The 22,214-nt window shown below is 42.0% G+C and overlaps 1 protein-coding gene across 1 annotated transcript in view; it reads left to right on the forward strand.

The window, feature by feature from the left end:
* Positions 1 to 22,214, forward strand: part of SNTG2 (syntrophin gamma 2) — a 410,686-nt gene that overhangs the window by 307,961 nt on the left and 80,511 nt on the right. The window contains exon 11 of the mRNA XM_075269112.1: positions 12,754 to 12,792. Coding sequence (XP_075125213.1) covers positions 12,754 to 12,792 — 39 coding nt within the window. The remainder of the gene's footprint in view (positions 1 to 12,753; positions 12,793 to 22,214) is intronic.

Consider the following 22,214-nt stretch of genomic DNA (forward strand, 5'->3'; position numbering starts at 1 on the left):
AGTGGTTGGACCCCAAGGCAAACATTTGACATGGGCCCCACATCTGAATCCAACTGACTTCCCTGTCCCCCGCACAAATGGCATTCCTGCACACAATATTATGCACTATAGTGGCCCTTGCATACACTATTATGCCCCATAGTGACCCCTGCACACATTATTATGCCCCATAGTGACCCCTGCACCCATTATTATGCCCCATAGGGACCCCTGCACACAGTATAATGCCCCATAGTAGCCCCTGCATACACTATTATGCCTCATTGTGGAACACCCATGAATAATTATTATACTCGAGGGGGTTCATACCCCAGAATATAATGATCAGAGTCTCAGGGGAGTATACAAACATAAAAATAAATGTTACTTACCTCTCCAAGGCTGATTTCAGCCATCTTTAATGTTGGTACAGAAGTCCTAAGAGCCAGGCCTGCGTTGTGCCGCATAATGACGCAGGCATGGCCCATGTGACATCTGAGATATCACCAAACAGGCCCAAAGCGAGGTAAGTAACATTGTTTCTATGTTCTCTCAACTCCGCTGGGCCTCCGATAGTTATACTTGGAGGTCCAAAAAGAGCCCCGAATATAATGATAACAGTGTATATGGAGTTCGCGGGCCTGCGGCCTCACTTACCAATCCCTGCTCCTGCTCACAGCTGACTCCGCATCCTCAGAAGGGGAATCGGCGGCGGCTGTGAGCTGGAGCAGGGAACGGTAAGTAAATGGGATCCCTTACCTGCTTGAGTTGCTCCAGCAGGCAATGGCCTAATAAAAAAAAACAAAAAAAAAACATCAGGGGCCCGCCAGGTCCCCTAATGTCCCGGGCCTGTGGCAGCTGCTACTGCTACTACCCTGGTAGTTACGTCACTGTGTGGGAGCCCACTTATCACAACAAGACAGTTTTATTCAGCTGGGTCATAACGCTACCTACACAACTTATGATTCTCTCTAAGGCCTTAGGATATATCCTGTTCTGCTGTAATTGAAATAGCCTTCTACAGATGCGAAGAGTGCACATAAAAGATGGAGGCAGTCATCACCCTCAAATAAAATGCACACAGTCAAGTCAGTTATCATCTAAGAAAGTGAAATAAATGGGCAGATGTAGCTCTGCTGTAACTGCAATACAATAAATATACAAAGGTGTACAGCAGCAGTAAGGCTACGTTCACACTATCATCTTTAAAGTTTGTTGTTCTGATCAGTCATAGATTCAGAGCAATGGAATGGAACGCTAACAGAATGACTGATCACATGGAGCACCCTCCATCTTCATCCATCTCCATTACAATGTGATGTAAAAACAAACAAAAGCTTTCTTCTGACTTGTTTGTATAGTATTCAAAAGGAAGATAAAGACAAGTCTGCAGGACTTTATCTTCAGTTGGCAAGTAAACAAACAAGACAGAAGAAAGCTTCCATATCGTAATTTTATATTATAATTAGAGATGAGCGAACACTGTTCAGAACAGCCATTCCGAACAGCACGCTCACAGCATGCTCCCATAGAAATGAATGGAAGCGGCCGGCATGCGGGGGGTTAAGCAGTGCTTCCATTCATTTCTATGGGAGCGTGCTGTTCGGATTGGCTGATCCGAACAGTGTTCGCTCATCTCTAATTATAATGATTGGAATTGAAAATAGAGGAAGGGTGCTCAGTCTGTATCAGCCATCCTGTCTGTGTTTCAGTCCATTGCTCTAATCCTATGACGAAAGAGAACAACAGACTTCAAAGATGGCAATGTTAATATTCGCTAACATATACGCAAACATTTTAATGGCTATGTTACTGCTTTATTACTATCCTATGTTTGAGGTTCTTAGTATACATTTCCAAGACAGTTAGGGTGGGGCAAAAGGTATGAACCGGTTTTGACCGGCTAGCGCTCAGCCTGTGGTGGTGGTGGGAAGAGGGACGGGGCCTCGTTGTGGGAGTGGGAGGGTCTAGTTGTCAGTAGCATCCATGCCTTGGACGGGAGAGCATCGTGGGTTTGCTGTGAGGATGTTTTTTCAAAATGGCCGTTCTGTTATCACCACACAGAGGGCCTTCCGACTACACTTCAATATCCCTATTGGGGGTAACGTCCCTGGGGGTAATGCAATTAGACGTTGGGCTAGGACATTGGAAAAAACTGGTTCAACAGCAACTCCTTTGGCAATTGGAAGACCCAGAACAGTAAGAACACCTCAAAATGTCATCCTGGTAAGAAATGCTAGTGAAGTGTCTCCCAACAGGATAGGGCCACATCCCACACTGCTAGGATTTAAATGGCGAGATTGAGGCAAATGTTCCCCCAGCACCTCATCTCTGTGAGGGGTGACATGGAGTGGCCTGGGCGTTCACCAGATTTGAGCATTTGTGACTTTTTCCTTTGGGGGTACCTAAAGGAAAAGGTTTTTAAAAATCGTCCACATACCCTGGAAGAACTTAAGGACAGAATCAGGGAGGAAGTTACGGCATTATCCATCGAAATGTGCAGAAGAGCTGTTGAAAACTTCAGAATTCGCCTTCAAGAGTGTATCGCTGCTGACGGACGCCATCTTCCTGATATCATCTTTAAAACTTAATGTAAAAAACTAGATTCTGAACTGAATTAAGCAATATAAACATAATTTCTGTGAGTTGAGTTGTTTTTGTTTTATATCCCTTTAAAACCGGTTCATACCTTTTGCCCCACCCTGTATAATACACTGTCTACCAATAAGAATTTGGACCCATGCAAATGAAGATATCTGCAGTCGTGATGAACGTCATGCCTTCCACCGTTAAATAGGAAACAGCACTGGCATTAATGCGTTGGCATTAGTCGCATGCAAGATGTCACGAAGGGCAGAGTTGTCCAATTTGGGGGTAATTGTGGGGTACAACAGAAATGGACGATCATTAAGGGACATAGCAAGCGAACTGAATTACCCAAAATCGACAGTGGCCTATGTGATTACATAGTGGAAGGTGAACTGTGATTGTTGGAATGTGCCCCAAGTTGACAAACCCCCGAAACTGGGAGATAGAGACAAACGAGCACTGGCCAGAGAAACCGCACCCAACCGATGGCTCACATACACCAGGAGGTTCACCAGGTATCCGGGAGTATTGTGTTGCTCAATCCCATCCGTAAGGAAGCATCTGCTGGGGTCTACCAACTATTGTATAGGAAGAAATGTTGTTTTTCTATTCTACCACATGTGTCCACATACTTATTGGTGGACAGTGTAATATGTATCAAATATTCTAAATGTCCAATATGCACATGAACAGATATAACTGTATCGTGATGCAAAACAAGCTTTGTAATAGATTTCCTTCATTGTTTTACCTGGGTTTATGAGAAGTAAACTTTGTCATCTTCTGGCACTTATCTTACTATATCTCGAAACGTAAGGAAGAACATATTTGTACACGTCTAGGAAACGGGAACAGGTAGTCGGTATTGTAATGTAATGTTTATTAAACAGTGAAATAGCGGATGAGGATGGCTCACCATTAGAGATGAGCGAACACTGTTCGGATCAGCCGTTCTGAACAGCACGCTCCCATAGAAATGAATGGAAGCACCTGGCACGGCGACCGGCCGCCGGCAAAGTGTACGTGCCAGGTGCTTCCATTCATTTCTATGGGAGCGTGCTATTCGGAACAGCTGATCCGAGCAGTGTTCACTCATCTCTACTCACCATTTGATAATAAACCTAATAATAATAAACATGCATGGATGTGTTCTTCCTTACGTCTCCTCTTGGCTCGACATATCCAAAACAAATGACCATTTTTTTCTTATTATTAACAAAACAAAACAGGATCTCACTATATTTTGTCACAAGACGTCCATCCTATACGTGTCTTTGTCACCACCTGGTGATTGTGTTATAAATTGTAGCCTGTCAAGGCTTTTGCCTGCATGTCACAATATTATATCGAATTGCTTTCACAAGTTCTTATTCGAGGTAAGGTAATTGGACACATCTATATATAAAAATCTCCATCCACAATAATGTATTTATCCTAAATGCTTATATAGTAGTTAGGACGCTGACATTGATGTGGCAGCGGTTTTTGCGAAAAGTTTCACCCTCACCCAGAAACTCCCGTCATATTATTTAATGGACCTTTATTTCGAAATGAGGCTTCTATCTTGACAATGACTGCGAAGAAGAAATAATTTGGGTTTCTGCATGAGCAATTCTATAGCAGTATATTAAATATTAAAGAGGTTGACTTCCAAAGTCTGAAATTATTTAGGTTGGTTCAGCATATTCTTTATTTGATCTTTCCTTTGGAGACTGGCTAATATGGTAAATTATTGAAGTCAAATTTTGTAGTTACGATACAATGCGGCTTGTCAAGTGTAAGATTTATATCCACCATTTTGCTTGGGAAGTATATGGTTGTTTTATAGACAAAATATATTCTCCCATAAAAGAGTAGATTGTGTTCAATAAAACTGTTACTCTGCAAGTATGAGGCGAATTAGAGACTCTATAAATTTGGAGGTTTGTACGAAATATTCCAATCTTCCTTAGAGACCTTTACTACAGACCTAGCAAGGCATATGTACAGAGTGCATAGTAATAGCAAGAAATGTGAGATGCGGTAAGTACTGTATCTCTATGTAATAATCACCTGTTAAATGGTGAGAATATATCAGTCTGTGTACAGAGGAACCAATAATGATTTTACGCTGTGCCAGTTCCGCATAATGGTGCATTGCGAAAGAGCCACTACCCTACAAAGTGATGGAACGAAGTAACCAGTGTCGGTAGCCCTTGCTCTAACACAGGGGTGCCCAATACGTAGATCGCGATCTACCGGTCGATCGCAAAGGACGTATGGGTCGATTGCGGGATCGGTGTCTGATTGTTGACAGCGCAGGCTGAGAATCATCTCTGGACACTGGCAGGCCAGGGTGTCCAGAGATGATTCTCAGCCTGCGCTGTCAACAAGCAGACACCAGAGAGCTGTCTCCTGCTCTCACGCTCCGCCCCGCCCACAGGCCCTGTCCCTGGCTGGCCATGCCCCTGGCCCACCCCCGACCCCGCCCCTGGACCGCCCACAAGAAGTGGGTAGTAGATCTTATCCCTTGGTCAGTTTCTAAAGTAGCTCACAGGCTCAAAAAGTGTGAGCACCCTTGCTCTAACACAATAATAGTCCAGTAGAAGACACCCAAATGTGAAGAGCAATATGGTCTATTTACTAGAAGTTATTGGAGAGCTGAACCCAAAATTATTGTATCTGGATGGGTCCAAGGAATCTCAGTCCGACACTATAGGTAAATACTATGTTACAAAATAGTGTCAGTATAATACATACACCAAAGCCAGGTGAGATGAGCAAGAATGATTATTTTGTTATAATAGCCCCTGTGAGATATGCCATACTGAGCCCCAAGAACAGTCATTTCTTATAAGAAAAATGTGCAAGTATAAGGATCAGAGTAACTTTGGCAAGGGCCAAATTATTATCTACAGTAGACAACTAGGTCAGGGTATCTCCACAATGGCAGATCTTGTGAAGTGTTCCCTGTTCCAAAGTAGTCTGAGGAAGTACACCCATGGATAATTGATGACCTGTCTATGTGAACTCCATTGATGCACTTGAGAAAGGAGTAGCAGCTCTGAAACACGTTGTGTGCTGGTATTTAATAAAGGAATCTTCTGAAACTTATTGGGGTAAGCGCTGATCTCCTTTTCCACCATTGGGAGTGGTCGTTTCTGCTGCCAACCTGTCTACTGGCAACAGGCTCAATGGCGCCCAAGCCTCATTGATATATGTTTGATTCATAGAGAACCCTTGCCAATCCATGGGCTTGTGCCAGTCTAATACAGGACATCTATAGAGGTCTTATGGCATTCATTCCTCTTAATGTCATGAGGAAAATCTGCTTAACAATAAGGATGGATCATCAATATTTTTAATAAGAAAAAACCATTTAATTTTTTTAACTTGAAGATCTAAGGAACATCCCACCTTCCAAGCCACTGTCTGTGTCCAATACATAAGAAAACCTTATATTTTCCTTAGCACGTCCATTGTATCAATACAGTAAGAATTAATAATTTATAACTGTCAGTTCTGGATTTTGTTTAAAGGTCAAGACACTTATAGCAAAGCTTCTGTAGGTGCAGACAGGTTCTAGTTTAAGAGGATGCATCAAAGCCTACAGATCTGAAAAATATCGATGCAAAGGTGTCAAGACTGTGATAAAATATGGCTTTGTACATTCACCGACAGTGTTTCAGAACAGAGAACTTTAGTTTTATTTGTGCTGCCTAAATTCAGTGTCGGCACTTTGGCTTTTGTCAAGGTTACAACAGAATCTTGTGTTGGATCTCTTTATGATCAGAAAATATAAAAATTGTAAAGAATGTTTTGGGTTTTTGCCCTCATATGATTTTTTTCACTGGTAAAGAAATTCAGTTTTTTGCTAACCTAGCTCTTTGGTTCTACAGAAACTTAGGCCAAATTTACCTTACACCTTAAAGGAAGAATTCCTCGAATGGAATTAAACCTTATATTGTACTGCTTCCATGTTTTTAAATATCTTAGTCAGATGTTGGTATTGTATACGGAGGTACAAAAATATGTATTTCATAAGTTTTTTAATATTTTATTGACAAATACATATTGTGGGTTTATTGTGGGCTCACTCGCAATATTCGCTAAGAACACTACCCTGGATAAAGAATGGTATCTAAACATCGTTCAAGCGCAACTTCTCCCAACCATCCAAGAGCGATTTGCTGATGAACAATGCCACAAGGCAAAAGTGATAACTAAGTGGCTCGGATGAACATTAAAATTTCAGTACCATGGCCAGGAAACTTCTCAGATCTTAATCCCATTAAGAACTTGAGATCAGTCCTCAAAAGGGGAACAAACCAAAATAAATAGAGATGAGCGAACACTAAAATGTTCGAGGTTCGAAATTCGATTCGAACAGCCGCTCACTGTTCGAGTGTTCGAATGGGTTTCGAACCCCATTATAGTCTATGGGGAACATAAACTCGTTAAGGGGGAAACCCAAATTCGTGTCTGGAGGGTCACCAAGTCCACTATGACACCCCAGGAAATGATACCAACACCCTGGAATGATACTGGGACAGCAGGGGAAGCATGTCTGGGGGCATAAAAGTCACTTTATTTCATGGAAATCCCTGTCAGTTTGCGATTTTCGCAAGCTAACTTTTCCCCATAGAAATGCATTGGCCAGTGCTGATTGGCCAGAGTACGGAACTCGACCAATCAGCGCTGGCTCTGCTGGAGGAGGCAGAGTCTAAGATCGCTCCACACCAGTCTCCATTCAGGTCCGACCTTAGACTCCGCCTCCTCCGGCAGAGCCAGCGCTGATTGGCCGAAGGCTGGCCAATGCATTCCTATGCGAATGCAGAGACTTAGCAGTGCTGAGTCAGTTTTGCTCAACTACACATCTGATGCACACTCGGCACTGCTACATCAGATGTAGCAATCTGATGTAGCAGAGCCGAGGGTGCACTAGAACCCCTGTGCAAACTCAGTTCACGCCAATACAATGCATTAGCCAGTGCTGATTGGCCAGAGTACGGAATTCGGCCAATCAGCGCTGGCTCTGCTGGAGGAGGCGGAGTCTAAGGTCGGACCTGAATGGAGACTGGTGTGGAGCGATCTTAGACTCCGCCTCCTCCAGCAGAGCCAGCGCTGATTGGCCGAATTCCGTACTCTGGCCAATCAGCGCTGGCCAATGCATTCTATTAGCCCGATGAAGTAGAGCTGAATGTGTGTGCTAAGCACACACATTCAGCACTGCTTCATCACGCCAATACAATGCATTAGCCAGTGCTGATTGGCCAGAGTACGGAATTCGGCCAATCAGCGCTGGCTCTGCTGAAGGAGGCGGAGTCTAAGGTCGGACCTGAATGGAGACTGGTGTGGAGCGATCTTAGACTCCGCCTCCTCCAGCAGAGCCAGCGCTGATTGGCCGAATTCCGTACTCTGGCCAATCAGCGCTGGCCAATGCATTCTATTAGCCCGATGAAGTAGAGCTGAATGTGTGTGCTTAGCACACACATTCAGCTCTACTTCATCGGGCTAATAGAATGCATTGGCCAATCAGCGCTGGCCAATGCATTCTATTAGCTTGATGAAGCAGAGTGTGCACAAGGGTTCAAGCGCACCCTCGGCTCTGATGTAGCAGAGCCGAGGGTGCACAAGGGTTCAAGTGCACCCTCGGCTCTCCTACATCAGAGCCGAGGGTGCGCTTGAACCCTTGTGCAGCCTCAGCTCTGCTACATCAGAGCCGAGGGTGCACTTGAACCCTTGTGCACACTCTGCTTCATCAAGCTAATAGAATGCATTGGCCAGCACTGATTGGCCAGAGTACGGAATTCGGCCAATCAGCGCTGGCCAATGCATCCCTATGGGAAAAAGTTTATCTCACAAAAATCACAATTACACACTCGATAGAGCCCCAAAAAGTTATTTTTAATAACATTCCCCCCTAAATAAAGGTTATCCCTAGCTATCCCTGCCTGTACAGCTATCCCTGTCTCATAGTCACAAAGTTCACATTCTCATATGACCCGGATTTGAAATCCACTATTCGTCTAAAATGGAGGTCACCTGATTTCGGCAGCCAATGACTTTTTCCAATTTTTTTCAATGCCCCCAGTGTCGTAGTTCCTGTCCCACCTCCCCTGCGCTGTTATTGGTGCAAAAAAGGCGCCAGGGAAGGTGGGAGGGGAATCGAATTTTGGCGCACTTTACCACGCGGTGTTCGATTCGATTCGAACATGGCGAACACCCTGATATCCGATCGAACATGTGTTCGATAGAACACTGTTCGCTCATCTCTAAAAATAAATAGAGATGATGAGTAGTATTCGATCGAATATAACGGTATTCGAAATACTCGTACTCTCACTCGCTATTCGAATGGAAAAGTTTGATGCAGAACCAACATTGATTAGCCGAATGCTATACAGTCGGCCATTCAATGCTGGCTCTTCTCCTACCTTTAGAAGTCTTCTCTGTGCAGCTTCCCCGGGCCTGGGCAGAGCCGACTGTGCATGCCCACACTACAAGCGGACATGCGCAGTCGTGTCTGCCCAGGCCCGATGCCTGGCAGAGTGAATTCAGAGCCGGAAGACGCCGCGGGGAAGCTGCACGGAGAAGACTTCTCGGAGGATCCAGCTGTCACGTTCGTGTCAGAGTCCAGACACAGATTGCAGGCTGCAGATAGCACCACTAAGGAGACAGGGGAAGGAGACTATCCCTGGCACTACGGTGGCTAGCTAGGCCCTGCCTACGGGTGGTGGTCAGCTGTCTCCAAGCTAACCTTGGCCCCGACGACTCCTGGCTCTCTAGCACGAAGACCTGACAGACAGACAGACAGGGCAAGAGCTGCAAGAAAGCTAGGGACTGGGGATTCTAGGGTGGTGACCCCTACAGAAATAAAGGTGCAGCTGCAGACAAACAAACCGGACGGGAGGTGCTGGACAACTGACACGCAGCACAACAAAGTACAAAACAAGAGGAATGAGGAGAGGGACAGTGGAGAGGTGAGGAAAGGGCAAACACGAGACTGGGGTAAAATAAACTGGAACCCACCTCAAACAACCGGATAGTGCCAAGCAAACAGACGTGAAGGAAAGGGCAGAATAGAAGTGTGGAGGGAAAAACCAACTCACATACAAACAACACTCAAACTCCTTTTTAGTCAGTAAGCACAAGCAAATCACTCCTCTTCCTCCTAAAGCCAAGAATTCTAGGTTGGGACCACAAAAACCGGCAACTGGTGGAGCCAGCCCTCTTCCTAATAAAGGCCCCCAGATCCTCCCATAGGATGATGGCGACCCATAACACCTGAGGTTAGACTCGTATAACCTCAAGTGTGTTCAGAAGTCCAGAACACTATGTGCACACTGATGGCTCCATGGCAGGGAACCCAGCAGCCGATCACAGAAGCCCGGATCAAATCCCCGACAGAACAGTACACCAACAAACAATCAGGTCATGACACCAGCCCGACCCTCACTCGTGGACTTGGTATGTGTAATTTGATCGAATGTTGCCTACCCCTGAAATGAGCATTTTCCCCCCATAGACTTTAATAGGATTCGATATTTTACTGTTTACATTTTACTGTTCGCTCATCTCTAAAAATAACCGAAGTTGTGATAAACCCCAACAACTAATTAGGTAAGGATAAGATTCCATCGGTCAGCACTTGGCCAAGAAACTGATATCCAGTATGTCAGGGCGAAGTGTAAAAATCTTGAAAAATAAAGGTCAACACTGTAGCTATTGAAACTTAGCATAAACATGATGTTTTTGTCAATAAAAGTGTATATAATAAATCTAACTTCAAGTTCAGTCATGTTTGGGAAAACCAAAACGTGCCTCTATCATAACTTTTGACCACGATTCCATGTTCTTGCTGGATCAATTACAGGAACTAGATAGGAAGAAGGTTTGTCAGTACATGTTCAAGTTACGATAAGTATCTGATTGTTAAAGGTCCTAACACTAACACACCCACTGATCACTAGAATGAGGGTTATGTGTCCTCTGCTTTAATGGAGTGATGGACAAGCGTATTCACTAGTTCACCATTAAAAGCCTAAGGGATTGATAGAGATGGGCACACACAACTTTATCTATCTTATGGATCACTATGAATGCATGCTTTAACAATGCTCGTGTGTGAACGGTTGCTCCATTGAAAAAAGGTACATGGGACCCCTGTCCTTGTGAGCTTTGGAAGGACCATGAGATAGGTGATAATTGTTGATTATAAGAAAACATTTATTAATGATAGGGAGGACAGAAATGGCAGCTTCATTGGCCCTGGAACCGAAGGACACTTAGGGTCTGTTCACATGGAGGAATTTGCCATGGATTTGGGAGTGGATTTCACCCCCCCCCCCCCCCGAATCTGGTGCAGATTTCTCCCAGAATACGCCTCCCATTGTTTTCAAAGGGAGACAGAGATCGCAGCAGGACGCAGAAAAAAAGAAGCGTCCTGCCCGATTCTGCAGCTCGAGACTCTCTCCTGATTAGGCCCAATCATCCGGGTCTAATCCGGAGCAGGACGCCGCGATGGAATGGTGATGCACTGCATTGTCATCCCGTCGCAGTTAGACGGCGGAAAAATGCTGGTAGCAGCAAATGAAGAGAAATTCCTTCTTCATTTTTTGCCGTGTGAACACATCCTAAAAAGGTCACTTTTCCACATTGATAGAGACCAACATTATAAATGACATATATAGCTCGGGGTATTCCTACAGGTTTTGCTTTGCACCCAGGAATTTCAAGTAATGTCTTTTTGCATTAAATTGAACATGGGGCTATTCTTGGGTTTTTAAGAGGAGACCTTGATATGAAAAGTGTTCTATAGTTTCTAAATGCTGTAAGCGATCAGTTTTGCATACTGCGCTTTATGTAAAATTTTTAATTCTATTTTCTGCACATGAGTAAGGGAGCCGCCATCATCCCTGAGCTTCTTCTCTTCTCTGTTAATAGAATTTAGTGATGTGCTACATAGCATAGTCATCACCTTAGGCAGCAGCAGTGTGCAACCGGCTCACTGACGTCTAAGGAAGAGTTTCCTAAGAATATTCTACACACTGAGAGGGAATAGATAAACCATGGCACCAATATATTCATAGTAATAGATGCAATGATATGGTGTTACCTATAAAGGTGTTTTCTTACTATGTAAACCTGTCTGTCTTGTCTATGATGTAAATAAAGTGACTGCTTGAAAAGAAAGGTCCTATAAAATTGGCAGATGTTTGTCTATTATTAGGTTTAGTTGTGAGAATAAAAATTGTAGGATTAATATAGAAAATATAGATAGTGACATGAAAAATTAAAAAAAAAACATTCCAAATTAAGTCAAGAAATGCAGAATTTTACTAACAATAAACTCAACACGCTCTAAAACCTCTTCAAATCTGAAGCATTCACTAAAATGATGCATCATTAAAGATTCATCAATTCTCAGTCATTTTAATTGCTCATCTCTCTAAAAAGGTGAAATATTACAGTGTCAAAATATCCAAGTGAATGTAATCTTAGAAATATTTCTGTACTTTAGAGATATGTTAAAATATTATATTATCTGTTGCCTTTTACTGTAAGCAGTAAGGTCTAATGGACATTCAATTTAAGATGGGGCATGAGAGGTAGGTTACCTAGGGTGCTAAAAATGGGTTGGGGCACAATTTATAGAATTTAAATGAAAAAAAAAAATCAGTTTAGACCAATAAGTTTTTTACTATGTTAGGGGGCATTCACATGGAGTAACGCCGGGCATGTATCACAGCCGTACACGCCGGCGTTACGGCAGACTGCAGAACACTTCCCAGTCACTTCAATGGGAGCGCTTGTAACAGCAGCGTTTACGAGCGCTCCCATTGAAGTGAATGGGAAGTGTTTGGCAGTCTGCCATAACGCCGGCGTGTACAGCTGTGATACACGCCCGGCGTTACTCCATATGAATGCCCCCTAAGTGAGAACACTGGGTCAATGAAATGATGTAAGTGATATTTATTGTGCGAAACTTCAGGGACCGTGTAGGATCATACTGTATTTTGAAACCACAACCTTAAGCACCAGTACAATTGGTCCCGCCCCTGCTGAAATAAATTCATGTACAGTATGTAAAATATTCTCTCTGTATTTATTATGCAATGTTATAATTGTCATGTGTACATTTTACTTAACTACAATTTTCAGTTTAATAAATTAATAACGTATATATTTTTCTTTATTTTACAGATGAAAATGGTAAACAAATGCTATTCACCATCTGATCAGGTACGATACTACAAGGCATTGATAAGGAACATAAAACACCTATGGCTTTTACTATATATAAATCTACTATATCTGCATAGTAAAATGTATGGACTCAACTAAGGACTTAGGACGCAACTAAGTTCACATCAGCTTATCTTTCATTCTGTTGCTCTGATCCCTGATAGGATAAGAAAAAAGCTTCCGTCTATTTTTGTTTACTTTTTAGATGGACGATAAAGTTCCGCACGTGTGATAAAAAATAAAATGTTAACAAACAAGATGGAGGAAAGCTTCCATCTTGTTTTTATACTACAGAGAATAAAGATGGGTCAGACAGAATTTGGCCAATCTAAGGTGATAAGAAATATTTTACGGATTCTTTTGTTGCAGTCCTGAGACCTCTGATCTTTTGCTTCATCACGGGTGGTTCCGCCTAAAGACTTATTTTGAGTCGAAGAGGTTTGTCACGAATAGAGAGGAACTAACTGTTTTAGATGAAACAGGATTCAACCCAAATTTTGCCAAAGATTCAGGTTTGAATCAGAAGTGAAATTATTATGTGGAGGTGAACACAAAGTGAGGAGACAAACCTTCCTTCTCCTCTTATGGAAACCTCTTGGAATCCAGGGTCCTCTTCTGTACTCCTTGGTGATATCACAAAGTCACTGTTTAGGCTTGTGAATATTTGAACACAAGTGTCTTGACCTCAAGACATCCCAAGTGACAACTGGAACCCAATCACAGATCTCAGCCGTAACTCTGAGCACATGACATCACACAAGAGGCTGGAAGAGGCCTTGAGGGAGCGCTGAAGGATGCCCAGTAGGGATAGAGAATATAACTGTTTGTCAAATTTCCACACCTTCTCTTAATCTCCACTAAATAATTTCCCTTCTTGCCCGCCGAGGATGAACCCCCAAAGTTTTGAGTTGGGATGGAACCAGAAACTTATGTAAAATTTGGGTCAAGTCTGCTTCATTTCTATTATGTCTAAAGTACAGACATGAAATAAGAGGTCAATGGCCATAATTCATTTCTTTCATTACACCAGCATCTTGAATGGCTATAAGATATCAGACTGTCCAAAAAGTATAGTCATTTCTCAATGTCGTGGCTTATTATTACTTCACTTCTTATTTAACATGATATAACTGTACTAAACGTTGTACTCATCGAAGTTCTCTAAAGTGCTCCATTTATTGTAATTACAACTTTTCAAGTGTTTGGCATTTTAGTGGCGAGTTTTAAGATATCTGGGGGATTGAAACCAAGACTTGTCTTCCTCTTCTTGCCTTCTAAGTCATTTTTCATACTCTTACAGTGAAGTTCATTATCGAGGGGTTTAGTAGGGTCATTATCTGGTCAGTTTGCTGGCAAATAATCAACATTTACAGCCTAATATTTGATATAAAACACATTTGCAAATGGATAGTACAAGTGAAAAAAATAGAATAATGTTTCTTTCACTATTTTCTGTCTGTTCTCTACCTCCTTCACATATATTCTCTTCTGTAACAGCACAAATTTTAGTATCCAATCTTATACATAGGCATCAATGGGAAGGGCAACTGGGGAGACTTATGCTGGCTATCCTGGCAGCAGAGGTACTGTTTGGTTGCTGGGTGGCACCACCTGTTGGCACTGTGCTGTGGCAATGGGGGTAGCCATGCAGTGTCAGAGCCATTAGTCTAGGGACTAACTATACAGAGTACCTTTGTAGAAGTCACTTAGAAGTGGAGTAAGGGTCCAACCTGGTAGTGTATCAACAGAAGAACTCCTTTGCCATCATTCTGATCGTATTTCTGGAATCTTATGAAGGTCACAAATAATAAGAATATTATTATTATTATTATTAATAATAATAATAGGGCTCATAATCTAAATTTGCTATCATTATGTCTTTGGCGTTTGGGAGGAAATCGAAGTACCCAGAGGAAACCCACACAAATATGGAAAGAATATGCAAACTCCGTGCAGATGTCCTTGGCTGGATTTGTATCCAGGACTACAGTGCTTCCTTTAAGACACATTTTAATTGACTTAGTTTGGGATAGAATTTCCTGATACAATTTTGGTGCATTACGAAAGGTTAAAGCCATGCCCCATTTTTCTAAAAAAAAAAAACACACCTACATTTCTAGTAAGGTGAAAAATTTTACTCAAAATAGATGCACCAAAATGACCTAAAGATTATAGATGAGCGAACAGTAAAATGTTCGAAGTTCGATATTCGTTTCGAGTAGCCCCTCAATATTCGACTACTCGAATCGAATATTGAACCCTATTATAGTCTATGGGGGGAAAATGCTCGTTTCAGGGGTAGGCAACGTTTGATCAAATTATACTTACCAAGTCCACGAGTGAGGGTCAGGCTGGACCCTCTGAGAAGTCTTCTCCTTGCAATGTCCCCGCGGCATCTTCCGGCTCTTCATTCACTCTGCCAGGCATCGGGCCTGGGCAGAGCCGACTGCGCATGCCTGCACTACAAGCGGACATGCGCAGTCGGCTCTGCCCAGGCCCGGTGCCTGGCAGAGTGAATGAAGAGCCGGAAGACGCCGCGGGAAGCTGCACGGAGAAGACTTCTAAAGGTAGGAGAAGAACCAGCGTTGATTGGCTGACTGTATAGCATTCGGCCAATCAATGCTGGTTCTGCATCGAACGTTTACATTCAAATAGCGAGTGGTACTCGATCAAGTACGAGTATTTCGAATACCATAGTATTCGATCGAATACCTACTCGATTGAGTACTACTCGCTCATCTCTACTAAAGATGCATCAAAGATTTGGCAAAAATACTCCATATACTGTATATGCTAGTGTCCACCTATATCCACAGCAGTAAATCTAAGCCAAAGAGTATAGGATTTGGACTCAATGGTTCTTTAGTAGTTTTAAGCTTGATATAGTAATCTGTTCAGTTCATATAGGGTTAGACATCATATCAGTTTGGTAATTGCTGGTTCTTGTCTTCCTGATTGGAATTTACTTTCCCCTTCCCCCAAGAGGATACTTAAGAAATGGAAAGTCACAGACCATAAGGTGAGATCCCTAGATTGGCCATCATACCCAAATTCTACCGCACCAAGCTCTTGACTCTTTGACTTGAGTAAAGGAAACTAAAGTTTTGGTTGACTTCAATCTTTTTACTTCTTAAACCCCTTCCCTGCTTCTTTAGCAGAACTTTATACAAATGATTTTGTTTACCAAAGATAATTAAATTCCCATTTTAGACACCTCGGTCTCCCAGTTGTTCAAGGACTTCATTTACCTCTGAAACGTATTGACTTTATGCTTAGAAATGTAGATGGATAAGTCTTTTGTATCTTCTTTACATGGCGAAGTGCCTCTATAAGATGGCTAAACGTCAATACTAATTGTATATCCTAACAGCCCCTTAGAACCTTGTTAAATTCACAGGTTAATTACATTTGCGCTGGGCCATAAAATGTCACATACGGGATGCAATAAATATGCACTAAGTGGAATGCGATCTGATGCCCCAAGAACATGCAGAACAGACTTTCTTCCTTTACATCAGATGCTTTCTCATTATTGTGCAGGTTCTCTGGGTATATTCATTTCCCATCTAAACAGCATAAATATTTGGTAGTTGATCTTTTTTTTTCCTTCCTCTCTCATTTTATGTCATTTCTATGCAAATGCAATCATCTCATTTACACTTAACAATAAATTCCAATTTTAAGGTGCAATTTGATATTATCAGGCGCCCTGATATCTATAAAAGCTTTGCTCGCGAGAATACATTTTGTAATGTGATTAAATTCTGCAGTTTGTTATACGTATAAAAAGAGGCAATAATAAGCATCCAGCACATTACTTGACTTGAAAAAAAATATATTTGAAAAAATGAATTATTCCCTATCAACTTTTTAATTGGTAATGTGATAAATGTACTACAGTGTACTTCTATGTCTCACCGATACAAAATATTCATGAAACCATTGGACTATGGAACTTCAAAGCTGAATCCCATTTCATGTTAAGGACACGTTGATCCAGGGTTTTATACTGACTGCCAGATTGGAGTCAGGAAGGAATTTTTTTCGGCATGAGCCTCATGGGGTTTTTTGCCTTCCCCTGGATCAACACTGCAGGGATTGGACAGTTAAAGGTTGGACTTGATGGACTGATGTCTTCATCCAACCGGATCTACTATGTAACTATGTAACCATATTTCTCTTCTTCCAAGTCTAAACTTGTTCCAATCACCCAACCTTCACAATGATGATGGCCTCCTCGATGTCTTCTTGTAGTGTACCATGAACATCCATGGGGACCCAATATACATAACATACATTACATTTTGAGCTTTTACCTCCATTCTCTTATGTTTCTTGCCATCTTCAGTGTCCCTTGAACAGTGCTATAATGACTTAAGGTATGTTCACACAAAGTTTTTTGCAGGTTGATTTTGAGCTGGAATCTGCTTTAGAATCCACCTCAAAAAATGCCTCCCACTCATTTCAATGGGAGACAGTAGCAAAAAGAAGAAGACCTATATTCAGGCAGATTCCGCCTTAAAAAAAAAAACTCATTGAAATCAAAGGTAGGCAGAAAAAAATGTGATGCCGTTTTTGATACGCTAACACATTTTTTGCAAGAACCAAAAGCGTTTTTTGAAGGGAAGTTTCTAGGTCCATACAGTGTGCTTGAGCAAACAAAACAGGACAAAAAACGTAAAACCAAAAAACACCAAAAAAGTCTACTGTAAAAAATGCATTAAAAAACATTTTCTAATTCCTAAAGCAGATTTTTTCAGCCTGCAAAAAAATTCCATGTGAACAAACCCTTCATTTTTCTCAAAGGCTGTGAGGTGGGGAGATGTAGATGAGATTCTCTGTGCGAGATTCACTATGGAATATCTACAATAAAAATAATCAAAGAATAAGTTGATTGGAGAATATCAGTTTCCTATTCCCTATGAAACTAAGCTTGCACTTGTAATCTTTTTCAATACCTGTAACTTGTCTTAAAGGAGGTCATCAATAAAATTCAGCGTCCACACTAAGGCTACATGCACATGACTGTGTACATGTGCCTAGTCTGTGGTAAAATGGAATGGAAAGCACATGGATGGCATCTGTGTGCCTCCACTTCATCTAGGGTCGCAAAAAGGACAGGTATAAGATCTGTCCTGAATTTTGCCCTGGGCTCACTATGACATACATAGGCAAGTATATGGGACCATAATGATGAATGGGTCAGTGTTAGAGATGAGCCAACACTGTTCGGATCAGCCGATCCAAACAGCACGCTCCCTTAGAAATGAATGGAAGCACCTGTGACGCCGGCCGGCCGCTTAACCCCCGCGTGCCGGCCGCTTCCATTCATTTCTATGGGAGCGTGCTGTGAGCGTGCTCTTCAGAACGGCTGTTTCGAACAGTGTTCGCTCATCTCTAGTCAGTGTACTAGCCTAGCACTATGTAAGTCAGGATCAGGAAGGTATTATGATATTATGCCTACAAGCTGTGCAACATATACTCACGCCATGAGAATGTTCACAGTATTTGAGACACAGCCTCTCGTAGACTATGAAGAACATGAGTAGCAGACTGACAAAATACACAGCCATGTGCATGTAGCCTAAGGGTCAGTGCACAAAGAGTTTTTTGGTGCTGATTTTGACGCTGAATCCGCCTCTATTGGGAGGCTATTTATGGAGGCTAATTTTGAGGCAGATTCAGCATCAAAATCAGCGCCAAAAAACTCCTTGTGCACTGACCCTGACCACTTCCGGACCGCCCATAGACTATAAACATCCAGAAAGTGGTTGCCTTGTTCTGACAGGACGTACCGGTACGTCCAATCAGAACACAGTAGCTGCACAGAGATCGTGTAGCTGCTTTCACTGGGAGCCGGCTGTATCTTCAGCCGGAGCTCCCAGAGAGAAGACAGGGAAGGTTTATTCTCTTCCCTGCCATCTCGATTGCTGTGTATACAGCGCTCAATGAGCACTGTATACACGGCTATGGGCGTCGCCATGATGCGGCCACCCTCTGACCCGGCGGTCACGTGATCCAACGGGAGCAGTGCCTTACAAGAGCTGCTGGGTTCTACAGGACCCAGATCAGCTCTGTAAGTCTAAAGAATAGTGTGCAGGAGGCTAGATTCCTCCTGCAACTGGGGCTAAATGTAGCAGCCTCAGTTATAGGGGAAATCAGCCTCCCTAACAAAAAAAAGTGATCAGATGTCCCCAAAGGTCTCTTTTTTTTGAGTTTTAAAAAACTTTATTGAGAATAATTGAATACAAAGTAAGAAAGAAAAATAATACATTGTAATAGAGAACAGAATAAGCATAGTAACAATTTCTGTCAATATACAGTTTGAGCAGTATAGAGAGTTAAGGCATTCAACGTATCACAGCAAACTACAAGTATAGGTAAATAAGCTGCACAAGTGTTAAAGCTGATGGTTGATGTAGAAAGAGTGTACGTCTCTGCAATAAGTTGAGGTCATTGTAAGAGGTACGTGAGAATAGTGTAGAATAGGGAGTAGGCTTTAGAAGAGTAGGAAAAAAGAAATTTTGTAGATTAAGAGAAGGATAGAGAAATTAGATGGGAATTGGGGGAGCGTAGGGTAGTGGAAGGGAAGTGGGGAGAGATAGGTTGGGGATATGGAGGGGGGAAGACTTGTGTCTCTCAACACTAGGTCGTGGGAGTTAGGAGACCAGGTTTCTCCAAGGTGTCCATGTTTTGTTGAACTTATCATGAGTGCGTGATTTCCAGCTGGAAAGCTCTTCGAAGTGAGCTATTTGGTTTACTTTTCCCATCCATTCCAACTTAGTGGGAGGTTCGGGGTCTAGCCATTTAGCGGGGATAAGTGAATTAGCTGCAGATATTAAGAAAGATATTAAGTTCGACTTGGAGGGTTGGTAATCTGGGGATTGGAGAGACAGTATAACCATTTGGGGAGTGAGTGTGAAGGAAGGGGAAGTGAGTTTCCTGATGGTGTATTGAATTTCTTGCCAAAATCTAGATATGACCGGGCAAGACCACCATATGTGGTATCCAAAGGTCTCTTATGCCCCTATGGGGACAGAATCTGAAAAAAAAAAAAAAAAAAAAAAAAAAGTTTAAAAAAAATAAATAAAAAAAAAATAAATAAAATAATCCGCTAATAAAATGCCGTTATTAAAGGTTATAGCCCCACCCCCGACAGCAGCATACAAAATAAAAATTACCGTAACGGAGAGGAAAACTATATTAAAAAGTTTTTTAGTAGCGCTTTGTGTTATTAAATAAAAAAAATTAATAAAGTGAAAACCAGACACAATTTCCCTCCTATTACGTTTATATTTTCCCGGATATAAAAAAAATTAAAATACATTCGAAAGTAAAAACAACATAAAAATAAAGCCCTATGTGTCCCCGAAAAAAGACGCAAAAATTAGTTGAATGAGACATACGAGAAAAATGTTACAGCCCTCAAAACTGCATATACAAAAAAACCCGAAAATGTGTCTGGTCCTGGACCACAAATTGAGCCGGTATTGAAGTGGTTTAATAGTCAGTGGGGTTTCCATGGGTCGAATCCCATCAATGTACCACTCAGAAACCCCCATTCTTAGCACCATTGTATTACTCTAACTCTGCATTACATAAACTCTGCGGGCAATAAGATATGGATTGTCTTAGTCTAATAAGTGTCTGATCAGTGATTTATAAATATTCCCAGATCTGACAGCTAGTGCTAAGTAAATGTTGTGCAATAAGAAACACCTGGCCGCTTATGAGATCTCCCATCCAGAATACTGAATAGACGGGTAGGAAGGTGACAATCACACAATCTATGAGGTATAGTGATAAAAATGTATTTATTCATATCTGAACGCCGGGTGTATAAAGTGAATAGTGTTCGAAGAAATGTAATGTTATGCAGCAAGTGACAATTTGGAGACAGTTTTGACATGCATCACAACAAGTTAAATAGGTAAGTAATAACTGTGAAGTCTATTTCAAGATTCTCGAATGCACACGGAACATTGGTCGCTTTAATATTTGGAGTCTGAAATAATATTTAGGAGAAGCGAAGGAGCTTTAAATAACTTGGAGTCTATCGAAGTGGGAAGAAAAAAGCTTTTAAGAAGTGATAAAAGCCTTGCCATGAAACATTTTTGTGGTTTATCTTTGATAAATAATTTCACTGAATCTTCACAAATCAAATTGTGATATACCACACTACATTAGTCCGGGTATAAATAGTGCACTTCAAGCACTTCCATCTCATCTAATCCATTTTTATTGGATTTCGCTGGACGTACGATATACAGTACAGTGTTCTCACGGTGAAAACTCTCTTGCAAAAGGAATATTCATTGATTGTAATTTACAAAGCTGACATTTTTAAGGAGGTCCTGTCCACTTTCCGGGCATGTCTTGTTTGTAAAATGTTGTAAAATATTGTATTTCCCATCTTTTCTTAGAATAATGCATTGCACTGTTCCTCAGTTACGCTAGGTTCACACTAGCTTTTGGGTTTCCGTTCTTCAGATCCGCTTGCAGACCCGAAAAATGGAAACCCTATCCACTTAAAAAGCGGACACCATAGACTATAATGGGATCCACTGGATCTATGTTTGGTTTCTGGCCAAAATCGTCAGAAAGAAAAGCCCTGCATGTTCTCTTTGCATATTTTAATTGGAATGGAGAATGGGGACCCCTAACGGTCACCCAATGCTAGTGTGACCGCAGCCTTATTCTTGCTAGAAATTTAGGAATAGTTAAGAATATTGGGCAGCACTAGCTGTGGGTTTGTCCCTATTGTCCAATCATGGCTTACAGTGAAAGTCTATGTAGAGACATGCCCCTTCCACAGGGAGAATTGTAACACCCAGTTATCAATTAATTCAGAAATTTCTAGAGGAATGACACAAAATGGAGTATTAAGACAAGATGTTCCAGAATTGTTATTGCATGTGGAATACAAGTATTTACTAAAACTCACATGTCAGGATTGGGGATGGGTTGCCTCTAGAGATGAGCGAACAGTAAAATGTTCGAGGTTCGATATTCGTTTCGAGTAGCCCCTCAATATTTGACTACTCGAATCGAATATCGAACCCTATTATAGTCTATGGGGGGAAAATGCTCGTTTCAGGGGTAGGCAACGTTCGATGAAATTATACTTACCAAGTCCACAAGTGAGGGTCGGGCTGGATCCTCTAAGCAGTTTTCTCCTTGCAGCATCCCCGCGGCATCTTCCAGCTCTGAATTCACTCTGCCAGGCATCGGGCCTGGGCAGAGCCGACTGCGCATGCCCGCGCTACAAGCAAGAAGAACCAGCGTTGATTGGCCGACTGTATAGCATTCGACCAATCAATGCTGGTTCTGCATCGAACTTTTACATTCGAATAGCGAGTGGTACTCGATCGAGTACGAGTATTTTGAATACCGTAGTATTCGATCGAATACCTACTCGA

Source organism: Leptodactylus fuscus, chromosome 3 (assembly GCF_031893055.1).
Source record: "Leptodactylus fuscus isolate aLepFus1 chromosome 3, aLepFus1.hap2, whole genome shotgun sequence".
NCBI lineage: Eukaryota > Metazoa > Chordata > Amphibia > Anura > Leptodactylidae > Leptodactylus > Leptodactylus fuscus.